This window comes from Coffea arabica, chromosome 10e, assembly GCF_036785885.1.
Source record: "Coffea arabica cultivar ET-39 chromosome 10e, Coffea Arabica ET-39 HiFi, whole genome shotgun sequence".
In the NCBI taxonomy this organism is placed as follows: domain Eukaryota; kingdom Viridiplantae; phylum Streptophyta; class Magnoliopsida; order Gentianales; family Rubiaceae; genus Coffea; species Coffea arabica.
The window spans coordinates 39,255,324-39,275,486 of record NC_092328.1 but is presented as its reverse complement, the minus strand read 5'-3'; the positions used below and the strand labels follow the sequence as shown (position 1 = coordinate 39,275,486).

At 34.8% G+C, this 20,163-nt stretch overlaps 1 protein-coding gene across 1 annotated transcript; it reads right to left on the bottom strand.

Moving 5' to 3' along the window:
- Nucleotides 1-1,076: 1,076 nt before the first annotated feature.
- LOC140015226 (uncharacterized) lies at nucleotides 1,077-1,577 on the bottom strand. Its single transcript, XM_072067139.1, has one exon. It carries the CDS (start codon nucleotides 1,575-1,577, stop codon nucleotides 1,077-1,079), a length of 501 nt encoding a protein of 166 aa, XP_071923240.1.
- Nucleotides 1,578-20,163: the final 18,586 nt, after the last annotated feature.

Here is a 20,163-nt window from a genome sequence, read left to right as displayed (position 1 = left end):
GCTGGACACCTGAGATTTTCGGCTAAGAGCATCCGCTACCACATTAGCTTTCCCTGGATGATACTTAATGATGCAATCATAATCCTCTAGAAATTTCATCCACCGATATTGCCTCAAATTCAACTCCTTCTGCGAGAATAGATACTTGAGACTCTTATGATCGGTGAATATCTCAAAAGTTATCCCATACAAATAATGACGCCACTTTTGAAGAGCAAAAACTACGGCTGCTAATTTCAAGTCGTGGGTGGGGTAGTTTTGCTCATGAGATTTTAACTTCCTAGATGCGTACGCTATTACTTGCCCATTTTGCATAAGTACACAACCTAACCCCATTCGAGACGCATCTGTATATACCACAAAGCCGTCCTTTCCATTGGGCAAAGTCAAAATTGGCGCGGAAGTTAATCGTTCTTTCAATTCTTGAAAACTGGTCTCACATTTTGGAGTCCAGACGAATTGGTTGTGAATTTTGGTCAAATCCGTTAGAGGTCCAGCTATCTTAGAAAATTTTTTGATAAAACGGCGGTAGTATCCTGCCAGTCCTAAGAAACTCCTAACTTTCGTTGGGTTTTCTGATCGTTTCCATTCGACGACCGCTTTCACCTTAGTGGGGTCCACCGCTATACCATCTTTTGAGATAACATGGCCTAAAAAAGATAATTTCTCCAACCAAAACTCACATTTGCTAAATTTGGCATATAATTGGTGATCCTTCAGAGTTTGGAGTACTAGCCTCAAGTGTTGTTCATAATCCTCACGAGTCTTAGAGTAGACCAAAATATCATCAATGAATACTACAACAAATTGGTCTAAATAGGGTTTAAAGATTCGGTGCATTAGGTCAATGAACGCGGCTGGAGTATTGGTTAATCCGAAGGGTGTGACTGCAAATTCAAGATATCCATACCGCGAATTAAAGGCGGTTTTGGGTACATCCTCCCTTCGAATTCTCAACTGGTAATATCCCTGCCACAGATCTAACTTAGAGAACACAATTGCGCCTTGCAGTTAATCAAACAATTCATCAATAAGTGGTAGGGGTATTTATTCTTAATGGTGAGGTTATTCAACCCTCAATAGTCAATGCACATCCGTAGTCCTCTATCTTTTTTCTTTACAAATAATACCGGGGCTCCCCACGGTGATTCACTTTCATGTATAAATCCCCGATCCAGTAACTCCTGCAACTGTGTTTTTAACTCTTTGGGCTCCGCAGGAGCCATACGATAAGGAGTTTTTGATATTGGTTCCGCTCTTGGATGCAAATCTATCTTAAATTCTATTTCTCTCTCTGGAGGAAGTGATGTCAATTTTTCGGGAAAAACCTCAGGGAACTCACATACCACCGGTACATTTTCTACCTTTAGTTGGTCCACTGAGACATTTATCAACATTGCCAAATACCCTCGGGCGCCTTTATGTAGTAATTTTCGAGCTTGAATCCCAAAAATAAGAGTAGAAGAGGCTAATTTTCCTCGTACATCTAATTGTAGTATGGGCTCACCCGGTATGTGAAAATCAACCTTCTTGGTACGATAATCTAACTGAGCATGGTATTTAGCCAACCAATCCATCCCTAAGATGATTCATACCCCTTAAGAGCTAATTCAATAAGATCCACCAATAATTTTCGCTCTCCTACCCATATCTCGCACTCCTTAAAGACCATATTAGCAATTAAACTTTTATTAGTAATGGAGGTTTTTATCTGTAGATCATATGGTAATTTTTCACCTTTAAAATCTACATGAGTCATAAACGCAGAATTTACAAAAGAGTGCGTACCTCCAGGGTCTATTAAAACATTTGCGGTACGCCGAAAGAGAGAGAGCGTACCTTCAATGACTGCCGAAGGGTCAGTCACCTTCTGTTGACCCATTGCATAAACTCTGGCTGGAATTTTGGGCCGATTCTCAGTTACGTTTGTTGGCTTGGAAGAGGTTCCTTTCGTTTGTGGGATAAGTCTTTCTTTTTGCATTTTAGGGCATTGGGCGATTAGATGTTCCGTACTACCACATTTAAAGCATTTCCGTACCGAGTTATTCTTCCAACAATTATCGTCGGTGTGATTGCTCCCACAGAAACCACAAGTTTGCCTAGTTCCGGTAGTTATTTCTCCATGCTGAGCACCTCTTTGGGGCCTTCGCCCTGCCTGTCCTCTTCCAAAATTACCTCGGTTTGGGGTCCCTGCAGGTCGTGGGTCACCTGTTTCTCAGCCCATCTTAGAGAGTGGCTCACTTCTCGAACTCTGTCCGGGCGCAAGATTGCCTGAGTTAGGCTAATTTCTTTTCCGGTCATGGAAGGTTTTTACCTGCCCCCTAGCCGCTTCAATTCTTTGTGTCTTTTCTAGCGCTTGACTAAATGTGTCCAGCTGTGCGGCCGCTAGTGCTTCCTGGATTTCTACATTTAAGCCTTGAACGAAGCGACGGATTCGCTTTTGCCCCGTTAGTACCAAGTCCGGAGCAAAGCGAGACAGTTTTGTAAGCTGAGTTTCGTACTCCGCCACACTAGATGCCCCTTGGCGCAGGCGGATAAAGTCATCTTCCCGTTTTCCTTGTACGATGGGAGGCAAATATTTCTCACTAAATTTTCGTGTAAAGTTAACCCATGTCCAGTGGGTCTGTTCCCGCTCCCATTTAGATTTAATCACATTCCACCAAGTTCGAGCGGCCCCCTTAAACTGAAAAACAGCAAAAGATATCTGTCGTTCCTTCGAATACTTGAGTGCGGCAAATATATCCATCATACGGTCCATCCAACCCTCTGCTAAGTCAGGATTAGGTCCACATATAAATTTTGGAGGTGCAAATTTTTGGAACCGTTCTAGGGCACGGTCCATTCCCTCATGATTGCCCGAATTATGTCCAGGGTTTCCTGTACTATTCCCATGATCCTGACCCTGTTGGTCAACCATGCATTCTAACAGGTCAGCCATTCGCTGGATGGCGGTAGCTACCTGATCTGACTCATTTTCATTTTCTCCTTCAGGGTCTCGTCCTCGCCCTCTACCTCTACGTCTACCTCGACCATCGGCGTCCATTTTAGTTCAAAAGTCTATAAATTGCAACAAAATGTGCGCTTATTATTCAAAATGTGAACAAAATAAAGAATACCAACTAAAAATGCATATATACAAAAGTCAAACAAAAGATAAATCCAAAAAGGTTGTACCTAAATATATACATGTAATTACACAAAAGATTATACACAAAGGTTGTACACAAAAGTTATACATGTATTCACGAAGTCACACCAAAAGATATACAAGTTATCCGACATCCAGTCGGTGCAAAACACATTAAATATATGAGCATTCTGGCTCCAAAATCTAGTCAGTCAGCCAGCTAACAAAAGAGACTAACCATGCTAGTTATAACAAAAGTAATCCATCAAATAGTCAAAAGAAAGTCCAAACGGCGACCCTAAATACCTCCCCTAGGGGCGCAATTCCCAACAGAGCCCAAAGTGTCAACCTCATCCATCGGCTCTGGACCAATAACTCGTGGTGGTGCCTCTGCGGTCACATTTAATAGGACCTCACAGTCCAGCATAATCCCCCGGGCTCGCTCCCTTAGCTGCTCCTTCGTGGCGAAGAGGTGCTGGTGTGTGTCATGGAGTTGACGACAAAAAGCGTCCGTCCGCTCCTCCTCATCTCTAAGGCCCTGCTCCAACTCCCGAATGCACAAGGCCTGCCCGTGGGCCACCCCTCTGGCCTCCTCGAGCCGTCGAAGCAAGCGATCGTTCGTCTTCCCCAGGCGATGTCGCTCATCGTCCACTGCCAGGACGACCTCATCAGGGTAACCGAATGTGTGTCGGCACTCACATGGCCGATTCATTCGGCCAAAGGTGAATATAGAGTATACGGGCCCCCTGGCCTCCTCTGGTATCGAAGCACACGCCGGCGTAACACCTGATTTATCGAGCCCCCAACACTCGGAGGTCTCGGTCCTGATCCAGATCCACTAGGTTCCCCGACCTCCATACCTACAAAACATTATTCAGTCAGTTTCTCGACATTTCAGCTTAAAGTGTATCACATTTATCTTAAAGAAAATCTCATGTTCCTAATACCTATTACGTATGTCCCAAGTACCCAAGTCCTCTAACCTAGGTGCTCTGATACCACCTGTAACGACCCCCACCGCACCTAGAGGTGTACCAATAGATTTAGCGGACCGTCTGCCTAACTCGCGTCTGGACTCAAAAACACATAGTAAATAAAATTACATAAATCGATATAAACCAAAAGGGTACTATACACAATACATACAATCCCAAAAAAAATTCTATTTACATTCTCAAAAGTAGATATTCAGACTACCACATTACCCTATGACAAAAATCAAAACCATAAAGTAGACCCAAAGAAGGGTTCTTAAACAGGCTCCCAAAACAAGGAGGAACGTCTTAATTGTTCAACTATGACGAATTAAAATTATCTATACTAGTGCTAGTGCTAAAAGCTCTCCGCGTCGGCCCCTGTTAAGAAAAATAAAAGGGAAAGGGGTAAGCTATAAGTTTAGTAAGTAAACAGGAGTAAAATCGTAAATTTCACATTAACACGAATAATCACGTCACAAAGATGTCAAATTGAAAATATAAAAGTAACAACACAAGTTAAGGATACATGTTGGCTCCAAAGTCAAGTCATGTGCCACGTGTGATCTCATGTCAACACTCCGTCGACACAAATAATAGCCCGTAGAACCCCACTTATACTCCCACTGTACACCTTACCACCCTCACTGGCCAGTCACCTCACAAAATGGTTCGAGCAAACGAAACGAAATTGAACTTGGTTCATAAGTTCGGTTCACAAACTTGGTGACCTCAAAACTAAGTTGGACTGGCTTCGACCAAACCCCGGCCGGCTCGAATAGTCCATTTAGGTCTCAAGGTCGGGCCCACAACTTCATCATATTTCACAAATTCACAAAAGTCACCCCAAACTACAAGCTCAAAGGGTTCAGTCCCAAACAAGTCGGATACATATATCAGGTACAAGTACATGCACAAATTAGGGTTTAGGTCGAATGCGATAAAGTACACCCTCGCCTAAGTACCCTTTTATTGACATCAAAAAACATAGCAACTTATATAGATAAACGGCCTGAATACTTACACAAAGTACAAAAATAGTACAAGGGCGAAAATCACTTTACGTGTGATAGCTAGTAGACCCCACCGGCTCCGTCTAACTCACCACCGTCTGAAATAGAAGATTGCATCACATTATATCACAAACGGCTACTAGAATGCATAAATCAAGCAAAACGGTAAAATTGGCACATGCAAGCTTGGAAATGGCATACGGAAATGGGAATGGCCGGCAAAACGAAAACGGGCTGGCCTGTTTCCCCGTTTTGCCGGTTTCGAACATCGCAAACGCATGATTTATTACTATGATTCTTATACAAGTTTTCTAACCAATTTTATACCAAATAATCATACATATATCAGCTTCTAAAAGGCCTATTAATGGTCCGAAATTTTTTTTTCCCAAATTACCATAAAATTTACCAAACACTAACCACAATCTAAATTCCAATTTCACTAGTTTTTCACTCACTTCAAAACCCTAACCAATCAAATCCTAACCTTCCAAGTTCTAACTAAACCAAACTAATTTCCCCTTTACATTAGGGTTTCATAACCAAACCTAATTTTATTAAGAATTCACTATTCAAATGAATTAATCACACCAAAAGTTCCATTATCAAGTCTAATCACTAACCAAATTAACTAAACAAAGCTTAAAACAAGAAACCCTAAATTCCCTCGGCTTGACCGAAATTTAGACAGCCATAAATCCACAAAATAAACCATGAAATTCCTTCACAAGTATCTCATAAGCAACAATACATTAAAACAACTCCATGAAACATCATTTTAATCCATCAAAGATCATTCCTAACTTTACCAAGTTTTCAAGTGAGATTTTTACCTTCTGGTTGCAAGTTTCTTAGGTTGATCTTCCAAAACTCAAGCTCCAAGTTGTTCCTCCAAGATCCAAACTCAAGGTTGATGAAAAAAAATGCAAGAAACAAAAGCTTTTCTGTCTCTTTTTCTTCCTCTCCCTCTCGGCCCTCTCTCTCTCTTTTTCTTTTGCTATTTTGTTATTTATTAGCTTGGTTTCTCTTGTATATTCTAGAGTTATGCTTAGTCATAAGCTTAGTCATCAACCCTAAGAGATATTTCCCACTCAACCAATTACATACAAGTTCCACAATTGCCTCTTAGCCCCTACACTCCAACTTGCATTTTGTTCAACTCTTGCCCTTAAACATTTGAACTTCTTACATTTTACTCCATAGGATCTAAACTTAATCTAATCCAAACTAATTAATCTTACTTAGTTTCTCTACTAATCACCTCACTAACTTAATCATCCACATTTATTCATACCTTATTCTTCATGAAAACAATTAAACAACAACTTTCTTGTCATAGGCAAAATTAGGATTTTAAACCCAACTTAAGACTTCTATTAACTTATAATACTAAGAATTTTCTAGTTCAGGGTTTTCTAACTTTCTAATTCTTCCTAACCCATGTAAAATGCATCAAATCCGACATTTACTCATATGAAAACATATATCAACATGCATAAAATTGACTACCACACAAACTTATGATTAATACGAAAACTAGGGTTTTGCACGAAAACCAAAAATTTACTCAGTTAGGGTTTCAATAACAACCTAAATTAGGGTTTTTCGAATATTTAGAACAAAATCACATTTAAAAACCCTAAAACCGAATCATTCACATAATATCACAGTTAAGGACTAACCGAGGTTTCATAATAGGAGTTTCGTTTCAAGAAAATCAAGTAAATGCAACTCGTTTAAGTAGTATTCAAGATATTTATCAAATTCCAAAAAATTAATGCTCGCTCGTTTAGTTATGATCAAGAAGTGGTTTTGACTTTAGACGTTACACTTGGTATCAAAGACCGGGAAAATCGTATTTTGAAAGGATCATTACTTTCACTTTTCAAGGGTACGAGTTCTGGCAAAATTTTAGCTTATATACCCTAACTAAAGAAAACTCGAATACCATAAGCGATCCAAGTCCAACTTGACCTCAAATTGTCACTCAAGTCGCAGGTACCTATGCCTAACTCTCGAGTGAAAATTTGGACAGCACGCCCATTGTGTTTACCTATTTTTCAGCCATTTATGGCTTCATTGTTTTTCTCAATTAACTCCAAAATCACACACAAATAATGTTACCACCATAACCCTTCCATTAGGCTCCAAAATAATCCAATTACAACACAAGTCTTAACAAGGCAACCGGAAATCAAGCTTAAAGGCAAATAGCTAAATGACAGATTTGACGTCTCTTAGCGTATCAGTCACAACCAAAGCTAGCTTATCGGATTGGGATAAAATTTATACCGTTTCGAAGCTAAGACAAAGGGATACAACTTTGATGAAGACAATCCAACCCCGTTAACAGTTTATCTAGGTCGAATCTGCAAATTACAGAACCAGAAGTTCATGACCAGGAGGGTTGTCACTACTGAATTCAAACGGCAATAACTCAGGGTACACAATTCCGTTTGAGGTGTTTTTGGTTGCGTTGGAAAGCTGAAACATAGGGCTAAAACTTTCATGTTTTGGCCAAAGGCTGATTTGAAATGGATCAAGGTGAAAAAATGCAGCCAGAATGATGAAATGTCAAAACTGTCCGCAAAACTATACCTATGGCAGTCAAGGGTATTTTTATCATTTCACATGTTACAGTGCTCCGATTGAGTTGAAATTTTACAAGAAGCTATAAAACATCATTTCCCAGAACTTTCATGTTTTGAGTTAAGCCCAATTCAGCCTCTATCATAGCTGAATGAAACTGGTCAGAACAGGGTAGTACAAAAACTTAAAACTGGAATTAATGCATTCAAGTGATAATCTTCTTATTCATGTATAAAACCACTACTACCACTCCCTATCTAAGCTTATTCACATCATATTCTAGATAAATAACACTAATAAAAATAAAAAATTACAAACCTTAGCTGAAAATTATAAGTTAATAAGCCAAACCATGAAATCTTCCATACAATCCACCACAATCAAGCCATGCTTTGCTTAAATTGCAAAATCAGAAAGAAATTAGGGAGGTTTCTAGTATAATACCTCAAAATCTCCAAAATAACTTGTGATACAAGAACTTTCTTCCTCCCAAAAGTTCCACCAACCTCACCTCCAAGCTTTCCTAACGATTGATCGGAGTAGAATCAAGTTTTACGGTAATTTTCTCAAGAATCAAGCAAGCTCTCAAGTTGGAAAAATGGAAAATTTTCTCTCTTCTCTTTTTCCTTTCCTAAGTCACGACCAAACATGAAGAAAATGAGGTGTTTTTGGTTCTATTTTACAAGATGAAGACTAAGGATAGTCTTGGTCAAAGGTCTTGGTCAAGACCTTGGTTGGATTTTTGACAAATGGCTTAATCACAAATATTTCCACTAAAATATCTCTCTTTTTCTTAGTCAATAATGGTGGCTGACTTAAGGGTTAATTAAGAGCTAATTAGCTCAACTAAAACAAGGAGATTAAGGTAATAAAGTAGTATTCAAGTGATGCACTCAATCGCTAACGAACGGTACACATCGGTTCAACCCGTTTTTTCTTATTTTGCACGTACTAGGGTTTTCACTTACAATTCAGTAACTTATTATTATCACTTCTAATCACACACTTAATATCATCTAAAACTCACTCTTAATCACCAAATTTGATACACACTCCGTACCGAATAGTTACACTACGAAAAGACGTAAAAATCCTAGTTTACCTTAACGGTGAAAATAAAGGAACAACCCTTGGTTCTATGATTAATTGTAACTATTGAGGAAGTGAATGAGTAGTAAAGCTATTGTAAAATAATGTATTCCAAATAAAAGGAAATTTTTAAGAAAATATAAGGGATTTTACAAGTCTTCACAATCACACTACCAAAATGCACACAAAAACACACACCAAAACCCTAGTATGCACAAAAACCCTAATTTATGCCCTTCCTTTAGAAAAATTATAACTTGAGTTATAAATATCAAAAATTTATACAACTTGGCTTGTTAAACAACTAGACTTCAAATACTAAGAATCTTTAGAAGATACCTCAAAGAGATTTAGTTCATAAGTTGGTCCAAATTGAGTCATAAGCTACTACAACTTTCCTATGTTTACTTATGCAGGGCAGAATTTTCAGTCAACTTTGCGAATTTCCTAGAATTTACAGACATTGAATCAAACACTGAATTTTACACTGTAGGAATCCCTCTGAATCTAGTTTCAAACGCAACAAACGGAACTCAATTCCGACTTTCCTATACGAAGTTATAGCCAATTTTCCAAAGCTGCGCAGAGCCTCCTGAGAAAATTTCTAGATTTTCTAACAACTTGAAATTATGAATCTTTTCTTAACAAAATTTACTCCCTTGGCTCAAATTCAATCATTAAAGCAACCAAGAATCAAAGGCAAGTGAGTTCACATAAGGGTTACAAAGACAAGTGAATTTTCGGGGTCTCACACAATGAACATAGAAACTGCAAAAAAGAAGCAGCCTGGACGACGTAAACAAGGTAAATAAACATCTAAACTAAGCGTTTTCAAAATGACTGAACATAAGATCCTAAACCAAATGTTATCATATGTAGGCAAAGCTGCGACTAAGGGAACTGAATTGTTATCCTCCGTCATCTTAGAAGTTGATACTTTACCTGAAATAACTGACTGTAAGTGTTGCAGGGCAAAAAAATTTTATTTGAAAACTGCTAATTTTTGTTGCTCTAATGGAGAAGTAGTGTTGAAAGAAAATAAACTTCAGATATATTGGTTGAATTATTTACTAGTCAAACTAAAGAGGCGTTGTGTTTTAGTACATATGTAAGAACCATAACAGCATATTTGCCTTTACGTCATTTGGAGTCCACTATGACAAGTCATTATGTAAGAGAACAAATGGGATATACATATTTAAGATACAGAGACAAAATTATCATTACATAAATCAACTTATACCTCGTGGAGGATTAGGGATATATTTTCATGATACTGAACATGAGGTGGAGAATTGAATGGCATTTTCTGCAAAACTCAGCGAAAATGTGGTCTTAAAACTCATTGAAGTGATGAAAAACAATCCTTATACTTGTTTCTTCCGTAGTCTATGACACGTCCCCAATCTAGAATCCTATCAAATAGTTCTCAAAGCTCATTGTGATAGTGATCAAAGAATTTTTAACAAGCCAAATGTATCTCAAGTGGTAGCGCTTTAGGTTGAGGGTGAAGGCTCAGAACAAGCATATTCTAGGCATATTCAACTGTACACTAAAGGTGGAGAAAGCCATAGAGTTCAATACTATTACGATTATTATGATCCTCTGCAGTATCCATTATTATTTCTCCTAGGTGAAAAAGAGTGGCAACTAGGAAGGAAGAGGTTAGGGATTGGGAATCCAAAAAAAATGAAAGAGATGTAATAAACATTATACAGATAATGCAACTTTACATAGTTTCAGATCTACTGATGAAATAATACAATCTGAGGAACAAGGTCAATATAACAGACAAGACAAATTTTTATCTATTAACACTATGTTTCAAGCAAGAAACCAAATAAAATTTCTAATTTTTTTATGAAATAGCTTTCAACCAATATGAAGATTCAAAAGAACATGTGTCGCTGATGGAATATTATGCTTATAGGTTCCAGATGAGAAAACAAAATACAATTGGTATTCTGAATACTGCTTGTGCATCCCAACAATATGTAGTCGACATGTACAAGAAAATAGAAACACAAAGACTTGACTTCCATAGGAAGAGGCAGAAATTAATAAGGATAGAACAACTCCAAGGAGTAATGGATTCAGTTGTTGAAGGTGAGTCTAAGGGGTCAAAAGTTGGTCATCGGGTGATCTTACCCACTTCATTTATAGGAGGGTCTCGAGATATGAAAAGATGTTACGTTGACGCCATGAGTTTGGTACAAAAGTATGGGAAGCCTGATCTCCTTTTGACAATGGCTTGTAATCCCTCATAGGCAGAAATTAAAAATAATATGCTCCCAACAGATGAATCACAAAATAGAGTTGATCTATCTACTAGAGTGTTTCATGCAAAACTCGAACTATTGAAAGAAGAGCTCTCCAAAAAAGAGATTTTTGGAAAAGTTGCAGCTTATACCTATGTTGTAGAATTCCAAAAACGTGGATTACCACATGCTTATTTCCTCATCATTTTACACCCTGCTTCAAAACTTTACTCAACAGAATCATTTGACCAAATTGTATCTACTGAATTACCTGATCCTGTGGAACAAAAGCACTTGTTTAAAATGGTCCGAAAACATATGATACATGATCCATGTGATAACAAAAAGCCTGGTAATGTTTGTATGCAAGGAACTACCACCAAGAAATGCAAGAACAAATACCCTAAAGATTGGGCAGAGAAAACATTGCATCGCGAAAACTCTTATCCAACTTATAGATGAAGAAATAATGGAAGGAAAGTCTTTGTGCGAGGTCATGAGTTGGATAATAGATGGGTAGTACCATACAAGGCATATCTTTTAGCAAAATTCAATTGCCATATTAATGTGAAAATCTACTCAACAATAAAGGTGGTAAAATATATATACAAATACATATACAAGGGTCATGACAAAATTCATTTCTTAGTGAATTCTGATGCTAAAACTTTTGAAATAGATGAAATCAAAGAGTATCAAGCAATAAGGTGGGTATCTCCTATAGAGGCAATTTGACGAATTTATAGGTTTCCCTTGTTTGATATATACCCTGTAGTCATCCATATTCAACTCCATTTAGAAAATTATCAGCCATTAACTTTTAAGGATAATGATGATCTCCGAGATTTGATGAAAAACAAACATGCAAAAGTATGTTGACTGAATTCTTTAGAATGAATGCTACCGATGCAACATCAAAGAAATTAAAATGCACTTACAAAGAATTTCCTGAACACTTTGTATGGTACCCTGGGAAAAAGTTATGGGAGATTAGAAAACAGAGAAACTACATAGGGAGAATTTTGACAGCAAACCCAATAGAGGGAGAGCGATATTTCTTAAGGTTGTTATAACTAAATGGGAAGGGTCCTAAGTCATTTGCTGACCTAAAATCATTCAATGAGGTTAGTGTGAGCATCTTTAGAGAAGTTACAATCATGAGAGGTTTATTTGAATCAGACAATCCTCAAGAGCAATGTCTAGAAGAGGTAACACTATTTCACATGCCTTATAGTTTTAGGAGGTTGTTTGCTACATTATTAGTTTATTTCCCTCCTACTGACACTAGATCATTATGGTTAAAGTTTAAAGATTCCATGTCAAAGGATTTTGCCAGATTACCCTGCCTATCTACTGATCAAAAAGACCACAAAGTCCTTAATGAAATCAAAATCTTTTTAGAGTCAATGGGAAAGAACATCGATACATATTCTTTAGTTCCCAAAGTGCAGAAGTTTGATCAGGTTGAAAAAAGCATGAGAGATACAATGAGTGAAATGAGCATAAAAGTCGCAGAAAGTGATCTGTCTACAATATCAATGTTAAATAAGGAACAGAAAGCAACATTTAATTTGATTATTGAAGCTGTCTTTGTGAAACGTAAGGGTTGTTTTTTCGACGATGGTCCTGGAGGAATGGGGAAAATATTTTTGTCTAGAGTTATTAGCGGAAGTGAAGTCAAAAGTATACATAGCAGTAGCTACTGCTTCATGTGGAGTTGCAGTAGCTATACTTCCAGGAGGTAGAACTGCACACTCCCGTTTCAAAATTCTGCTAGACATGAAGCCAAATAAAATGTGCAAAGTGAGTAAACAAAGTTCATTGGCAAAGTTACTGATAAGTGCATATTTTACATATTTTAAGTGTATTTTATTATTTAGTTTTGCTGTGTTTTAATTAATTTTATAGCTAATTAACTAGGTTTCTAGTGAAGATTGGTATTTTTATGGTTAAAGTGTAAAAATTGCATTTCTATGAATTTTAATGGTAAAAACTTCATATATTTATAGGTTTAAGGATTCAATCATCAAATGGAGTGAATTGAAAAAATATTTGGATGATTATTGATGATTTGAAAGGATTTAAAAATAATATGAAGTGCAAAAGAGGAAATGCAATCAAGTATAAAAGGAAGAAAGTTTTATAACTTTGACACCTTATGGTATTTCAACTATATCTTACGTTACAAGTATTAGATTGAGATGATTTTTGACTATTTTGAAGTTAAGATATATATATCTACATTTGCTGTGAAGACATGGAAGTCCAGTTTAGTGGTTATCATTGTCAAAATATCGAAAAATAGAAGTGCATTTTCATTGTCAAAAGCTGAAACAAGGGATTGGCCAGTCAAGGGTATTTTGGTCATTTATCAGTCCACAGAGCTCCAAATTGGATGATTATTGATTCATTGGAAAGCTAACTCAAAAGATTACAACTTTTATATTTTACACAAGAGTTAGTTCAACCTCCATCATCAAGAAAATATCAATTGAATTGGACCAAAAATAGAGTAAAGAGAAGACTTGACCAGAAATGAGCAACCTTCAAAAAAGCAAAACGTGGGTACAATACACGACCTCAAGTTGCATTTTCGAGGCCACATATTCTTCAATTTTGGCTGTAACTTGCTCTGCAACTTGTGCTTTGTCACACAAGCTTTTTGACCCATTTTTTGTAAGAATTTCGGTGGAAATAGACCAGGACAACTGCCAAAGAAGCTTTGCAACTCAAATCTAACTTGTTTATGGGCTCAAGAAGAATCTTAACATAATTTAGCACTTTGTCTTTTGCATGGAATTCCTCTATAAATAGAGGCCTTTGGGGAACATTTTCATAACTTTGGAAGGCTAGAGAAACTCCACAAAAATGTAGTCTTCACTAGTTTTTCTTAGTTCTTTAGTATTGTATAGTTAGAGTAGTTTATCCTTCTAGTATTTGTAGCTAGATTTGGATGAAAATTTGAGGAGCAAAGATGGAGAATTGGATCTCACGTGACAAGGGTGACTTCCCTTCTATCACTTTCTCTTTTGTATTTGTTTTCATGTTTAGTTATAATACAAGTTTGGTATTTGTTTTCATGTTTTGTTAAAATTTATGTCTAGAGTTATGGATGAACTTGTTATATCTTGTTTGTGATATTTATTTAGTTATTTGATAATATTATTTGAGCAAGTTATTTATTACTTTTGCTTATCTAATCATGATTAACTGGCCATTAATTATGATAATCTTTAGGTGTTAAGTTTGAAATAAGAATTGAAATTTAACACTAGTTCAAGAAAATGATAAACTTAGGAAGTACACTCACGAGAGTAAAGGTACACCTTTGTGGCTTTAGTGACTTGTTTCATGTAATTTTATAGAAGAAATGAACTTATAATTAATTTCATAACCATGAGAGTAAGTATGGATTAATTACAAGTATAGTTGATTCACTATGAAAGTAGGTTTCGCATACATTAGGAAATTACGCCATAACTAACCAAGATAATAGCATTCACTTAACCGGTAATTTCATTGGCGATAGTAGTTAGGAATTCCATATCTTTAAGAGATTTATATTGTTATTTTTATTATTTTTATCTCATATTTATAGTGTAGATTTAATTTCTTATATTTGTGGTAGTCTAAATAATAAAAGAGTTTGAAAACCGTCAGTAATTAACAATTTTCACTTTGGACTCAACCTTTAAACCCTATAATCAATCACGACTCGCATACTTGCGAAAAATTGCGTGTGGAGTATTTAGAATTTTATCAATATAAAACTTGAATGTGAATGAGTTAATTGCGCTCGTCAAGTTTTTGACGCCGTTACTAGGATAGATTTTGTTCAATATCGGTGCTAAGAATTACTTTATTAATTTAGACAATTTTATTTACTTTTGTTATTTTTGTTGTGTTTAGTGTCCTTTTTTTATATTTAGTGTCTTGATGAGTCTTTTATTTTGTATCTAGTGTCTTGTTTTGTATGTGTCGAGTCACTTATTCTTCTTGACTAAACTTGTTTTTGAACAACTTTGAAAGTATGTTTAAGGATTCAAGGAGAGTAGAGTACATGAGCGGACAATGTTTGAGAAGTGAAAAATCGGTAATGGATAGTTATCATGTGCAAAACTCCATAGATAAAGGCAACCAAGAAATTATCAAAGGCATGTCGTTTGAAGATGGTTTAAGGAGTTTAAAAACTAAACTTTATTATATAACGTTAAAAGTTCAATTGGACACCATTAAGAATATGTTTGAACAAACAAGGAATGTTAATACTTTTAATTCTAATCATATGATTTGTGACTTGTGTGAAAATTATTATGCTACTCATACATGTAAGTAAGCACAAAATGTGAATTATTGTAATGAATTTGGGCATTGCAATCCTTATTTTGATCAAAATGATCCTAATTGAGGCAATTCTTATACTTATGATTGGGATAATCAATGTGCATATAATACTTCTCCATGTTTATATGATTACCAATTCGAATGTGTCCAATATGAATCTAACCCATCTTGAAAATTAGTTATGGAACACTTAACTAATACAACCTCCGATCATTTTAATAGGGTTGAGGAAAGGTTAGATGAATTAGTTTCTCACTTTGGTAGAATATAAGAACAATTACATATTTTGTGCGAAATTATTTTTTTTAATCATATGCAAAATGACCCTAACATGAATGGTGGGGGTGTTGTATGTGAAAATGGATTGCATTTTGATGAAAATAATGCATCTAATGTGTGTTTCAATGTGAAAATGTCCATTTCACATGATAATGCCTTTGGAATGAAGTTTGAACTTCAAGAGACAAACATGAATGATGTATATATAACCCCTTTTGAGGAGTATGTTACAAATGAAGGTTCCAAGGTCATAATCATCCAATAAGGTTATATGGATGTTCCTTGGTGAATACTCAAGTGACATACTTTCAAGGTACTCTCTATGAATTCACTTGAGTTAGGTAAGCCACTTCCATCTCTCTCATCATTAGAACATGTGACTTTTGTTATTAAGCTACATTTTAATGATTCACCATGGCCTAAAATGGTGGATTATTCATTGATAAAACCTCCTTGAAAAATGTGGTTATATAATCAGACCAATGACTATAAACAAAAACGCTTGTTGAGAGGCAACCCAATATTTTGGTTTTTTATGTTAATAAAGAATGATTTTATATTTAAATTATTTTGTTGTTTTCTTTTATAGGTTTGGGAAATAGAAGTAAAGGTGACCAAATGAGGTGAAAAAGACGAAATTTGATTGAGCAACTCTACCCCTCGATTTGAATAAAATTTATTTTTTATTTGTTAAAGAGGGTTAAAATGCATGTTTGATCATTTTACATGTGCACACATTGATTATTTTGACAAAAGAATAATCTAGAATGTATTTTGAGTAATTGGGGTAAAGAGTATAATTTCGAGAAGTTAAAACTTTTTCTGCAGAAAATTTCAGCATACAAAACGCGACTCAGAAAAACGTGATCTCAAGTCGCATTTTCAGAGCCGCGTGTTGGTTTCTGGAAAATTAAAAGAGAAAATACGAGCTCAGAAAAACGCGACATAAAGTCACTTTTTTAAAGTCGCGTATTCAGTTCTGCAAAACTAAAGCAAAAAAGACGGGTTTGAAAATGCAGCTCAAGCTCGCGTTTTCAAGTCACATTTTTAAGGGTCTTTTTAAGAAGCAAAAGTGCAATTTCATTCTTTCTTCTTCTTCTTCTCCTTGCTCACCTCACATATTTCACACACACTCACATACCCTTTACCAGTCTTCTCTTATATACCATTTCCTTGCAAGAATTCATCAACTCAACATCATTTGACCTTCATAGTCTTTTTAACTTATTAAAATTCAAGAAAAATATCTCAAAAATTGATTTTCAAGAAATTAAAGATTAGGGTTTCTCAACTCTAAATTTAATAGAGGTCAATTGAGGTAATTTTCATATGGTTTTTGCATCATTTGCATCACCAAACATCACTCTACCAATTTGAGATAAATTTCTTGAAATTAATTTGGTATTTTAATATTCACCATTTGCATATCTTTTGAGTTCTTTGATACACATTGAATGGTGAATTTGTGGATGTTATTTGTTGGTGTATATAAACTCCATTATGCTTGTTTAACATTTTTAAATATGTTTAGATGATCAAATGTGGGAATGTGATGATCTATGTAATGTTTCAATTTATACATATTCCTATTTTATGATCAATGTGGTAATTGCTCTTGAAATATTGTTAAGCATAATTGAATGGTTCAAATTACTAAAATGTGACTTGTTCATAATACCTGCATGTATACATTCATTATATGGTGACATTTTAACAAATTTGAATTTGTAAACTTTAGAGACTAACTAGTTATCTAGTTAAAGGAAAATGATGCATTTAAATGGAAGATTATTGCTTAATCTTTGTATAAAGCATGATTGGATGAAAAATGTGTGAAGTGAAGTGTTTCATTATACCTTGAGTAGTTTCTTATGTATTTTCTATGGGTACATCACCAAAACAAAGGCGTAGAGTTACGAATCGCCGTTTTATATTTATTAATACCTTTGTTATCACCTTTGTTTCTCATTTTCACTTCTTAGGTTTCTATTACAAATGGTTACAAATGGAACTCATAAAATTTCCTTTTTGTAGAAATTGCGGCAAATGAATCATAAATTTCATGATGGATTCTGGAACTTCATATTCGTGCACTCTAATAACATCAATAGGGGAGTATTCCATTCGTTATCATAATTTCCCTTTTTACACAACGAAAATAATGTGCATATTATGTGTTCGGGGGGAGAATTGAAATTGTATGTATTGTATGTGATTGATTTGTTGGTTAAAAATACTGGACTTATGCCTGAAAATGCTATTGAGCTTAGAAATTTTTCAAAATTAACTTTGTTGGCAGAGAGTTTCGTCTATTTATAAGGGAAAACTTTACCAAAATTTTTCTAAAATTATAAAATTATCCCAAAAAATTTCAAATTTTTTAAATTTTATCCAAGAGCAACAAATTCCATACCATTTGTAGCTTAAATTTCTTCTACTTTTAAGATAAATATATGTGATTTTAAAACTTCTTTTCTCATTTAATTTGAAAATGATTATTATGTGATTATAATTTGAGCATTTGTAGGAAAGTATATCGTATAAAGTGGAGAAAATTATGTCTAAATTTTACAAATTTGATGAAATTTATTCCCTTTACTCGATTTTACATAGTTAAGTCATTAATATAGTCAATAAGTGCAATACTCTTCTCATAATTATTCTTTTGACCAACTGATTATTATCCTTGCTTTGAAAAAAAAGAAGGAAAAAAAGAAAAAGAAAAAGAAAAAGAAAAAAAGAGAGAGAGAATAAAAGTTGTTCTATTCCAATGGTTCTTATACTTGATAACTGGAAGTTTTCATCTATAAATGTTTACTTTTGCGTAAAAAACGGTACTATAATTAAAAGTATGCAAAACAACTAAAGGATATGAAGGGCTGAGTAACTGGATCTTCGCATTAAAAGGCACTTTCACAACTTAAATAATATTTAGATATGTTATATGAATAAAATCGCTCATTAAACTTGAGAAGAGAGATGATCATGGGTTTAGAAAACATTTTTATTGACCATATGAGTTACTTACTTGTGAAATTGGATAAGCATGAGAAATGAAATTGAACTAATTATAATTACAACATAATTGGCTCTCCTTTACTTGATATTATGAGTTCTTAGTTGAGTGATTGCATAAGAGTTATTTACCTTGTTTTAAGAAAATGAAGTTGAATTGTGTACATATGTTTAATTTCAAAAGTTTGGCTCATTGATGGTTTGTAATTCTTAATTGCTTGAGGACAAGCAATAGTTTAAGTGTGGGGGAATTTGATAAGTGCATATTTTATATATTTTAAGTGTATTTTATTATGATGTGTTTTAATTACTTTCATAACTAATTAACTAGGTTTCTGGTAAAGATTGACATTGTATGGTTCAAGTGTAAAAATTACATTTCTATGAATTTTAATGATGCAAATTTCATATTTTTATAGGTTTAAAGATTCAATCATCAAATGAAGTAAATTAAAATGATATTTGGATAATTATTAATGATTTGAAAGGATTTAAAAATAATATGAAGTGCAAAAGAGGAAATGCAATCAAGTATAAAAGGAAGAAGTTTAATAACTTTGACACCTTGTGGTATTTCAACTATATCTTAAGTTACAAATATTGGATTGAGATTATTTTTAAACCATTTTGAAGTTAAGAGATATATCTACATTTAGTATGAGACATGGAAGTCTAATTTAGTCTTTTTCATTGTCAAAATATCAAAATATAGAAGTGCATTTTTCATTGTCAAAAGCTGAAATAAGGGTTGACTAGTCAAGGGTATTTTGGTCATTTATTGGTCCACAAAACTCCAAATTAGATAATTCTTAATTCATTGGAAAGCTAATTCAAATGGCTACAACTTTCATGTTTTACACAAGAGCTAGTTTAGCCTTCATAATCAAGGATATATTGAGTGAAATTGGACCAAAAATAGAGCAAAGAGAAGACTTGACCAGAAATGAGCAAACCTGCAAAAAGGCAAAATGTGGGTACAATACGCGATCTCGGGTTGTGTGTATTATTCAAAACAAACCTGCAACTTGCTCTTCAACTTGTGCTTTGCGCACACAAGTTTTTTGACCCATTTTTCTATAAGAATTTCGGTGGAAACAGACCAGACCGCTGCCAAAAAAGCTTTACAACTCAAATCTAACTTGTTTATGGGCTCAAGGAGAATCCTAACATGATTTAACACTTTATCTTTTACATGGAATTCCTCTATAAATAGAGGCTTTTGGGAAACATTTTCACAACTTTGGAAGGATAGAGAAATTCCACAAAAATATAATTTTCACTAGTTTTTCTTAGTTCATTAGTATAGTACAGTTAAAATAGTTTATTTTCTTGTATTTGTAGCTAGATTTGGATGAAAATTTGAGTAGCAAAGATGGAGAGTTGGATCTCATGTGATAAGGGTGACTTCTCTCCTATCACTTTCTCTTTTGTATTTGATTTCATGTTTAACTATAATTCAAGTTTAGTGTTTGTTT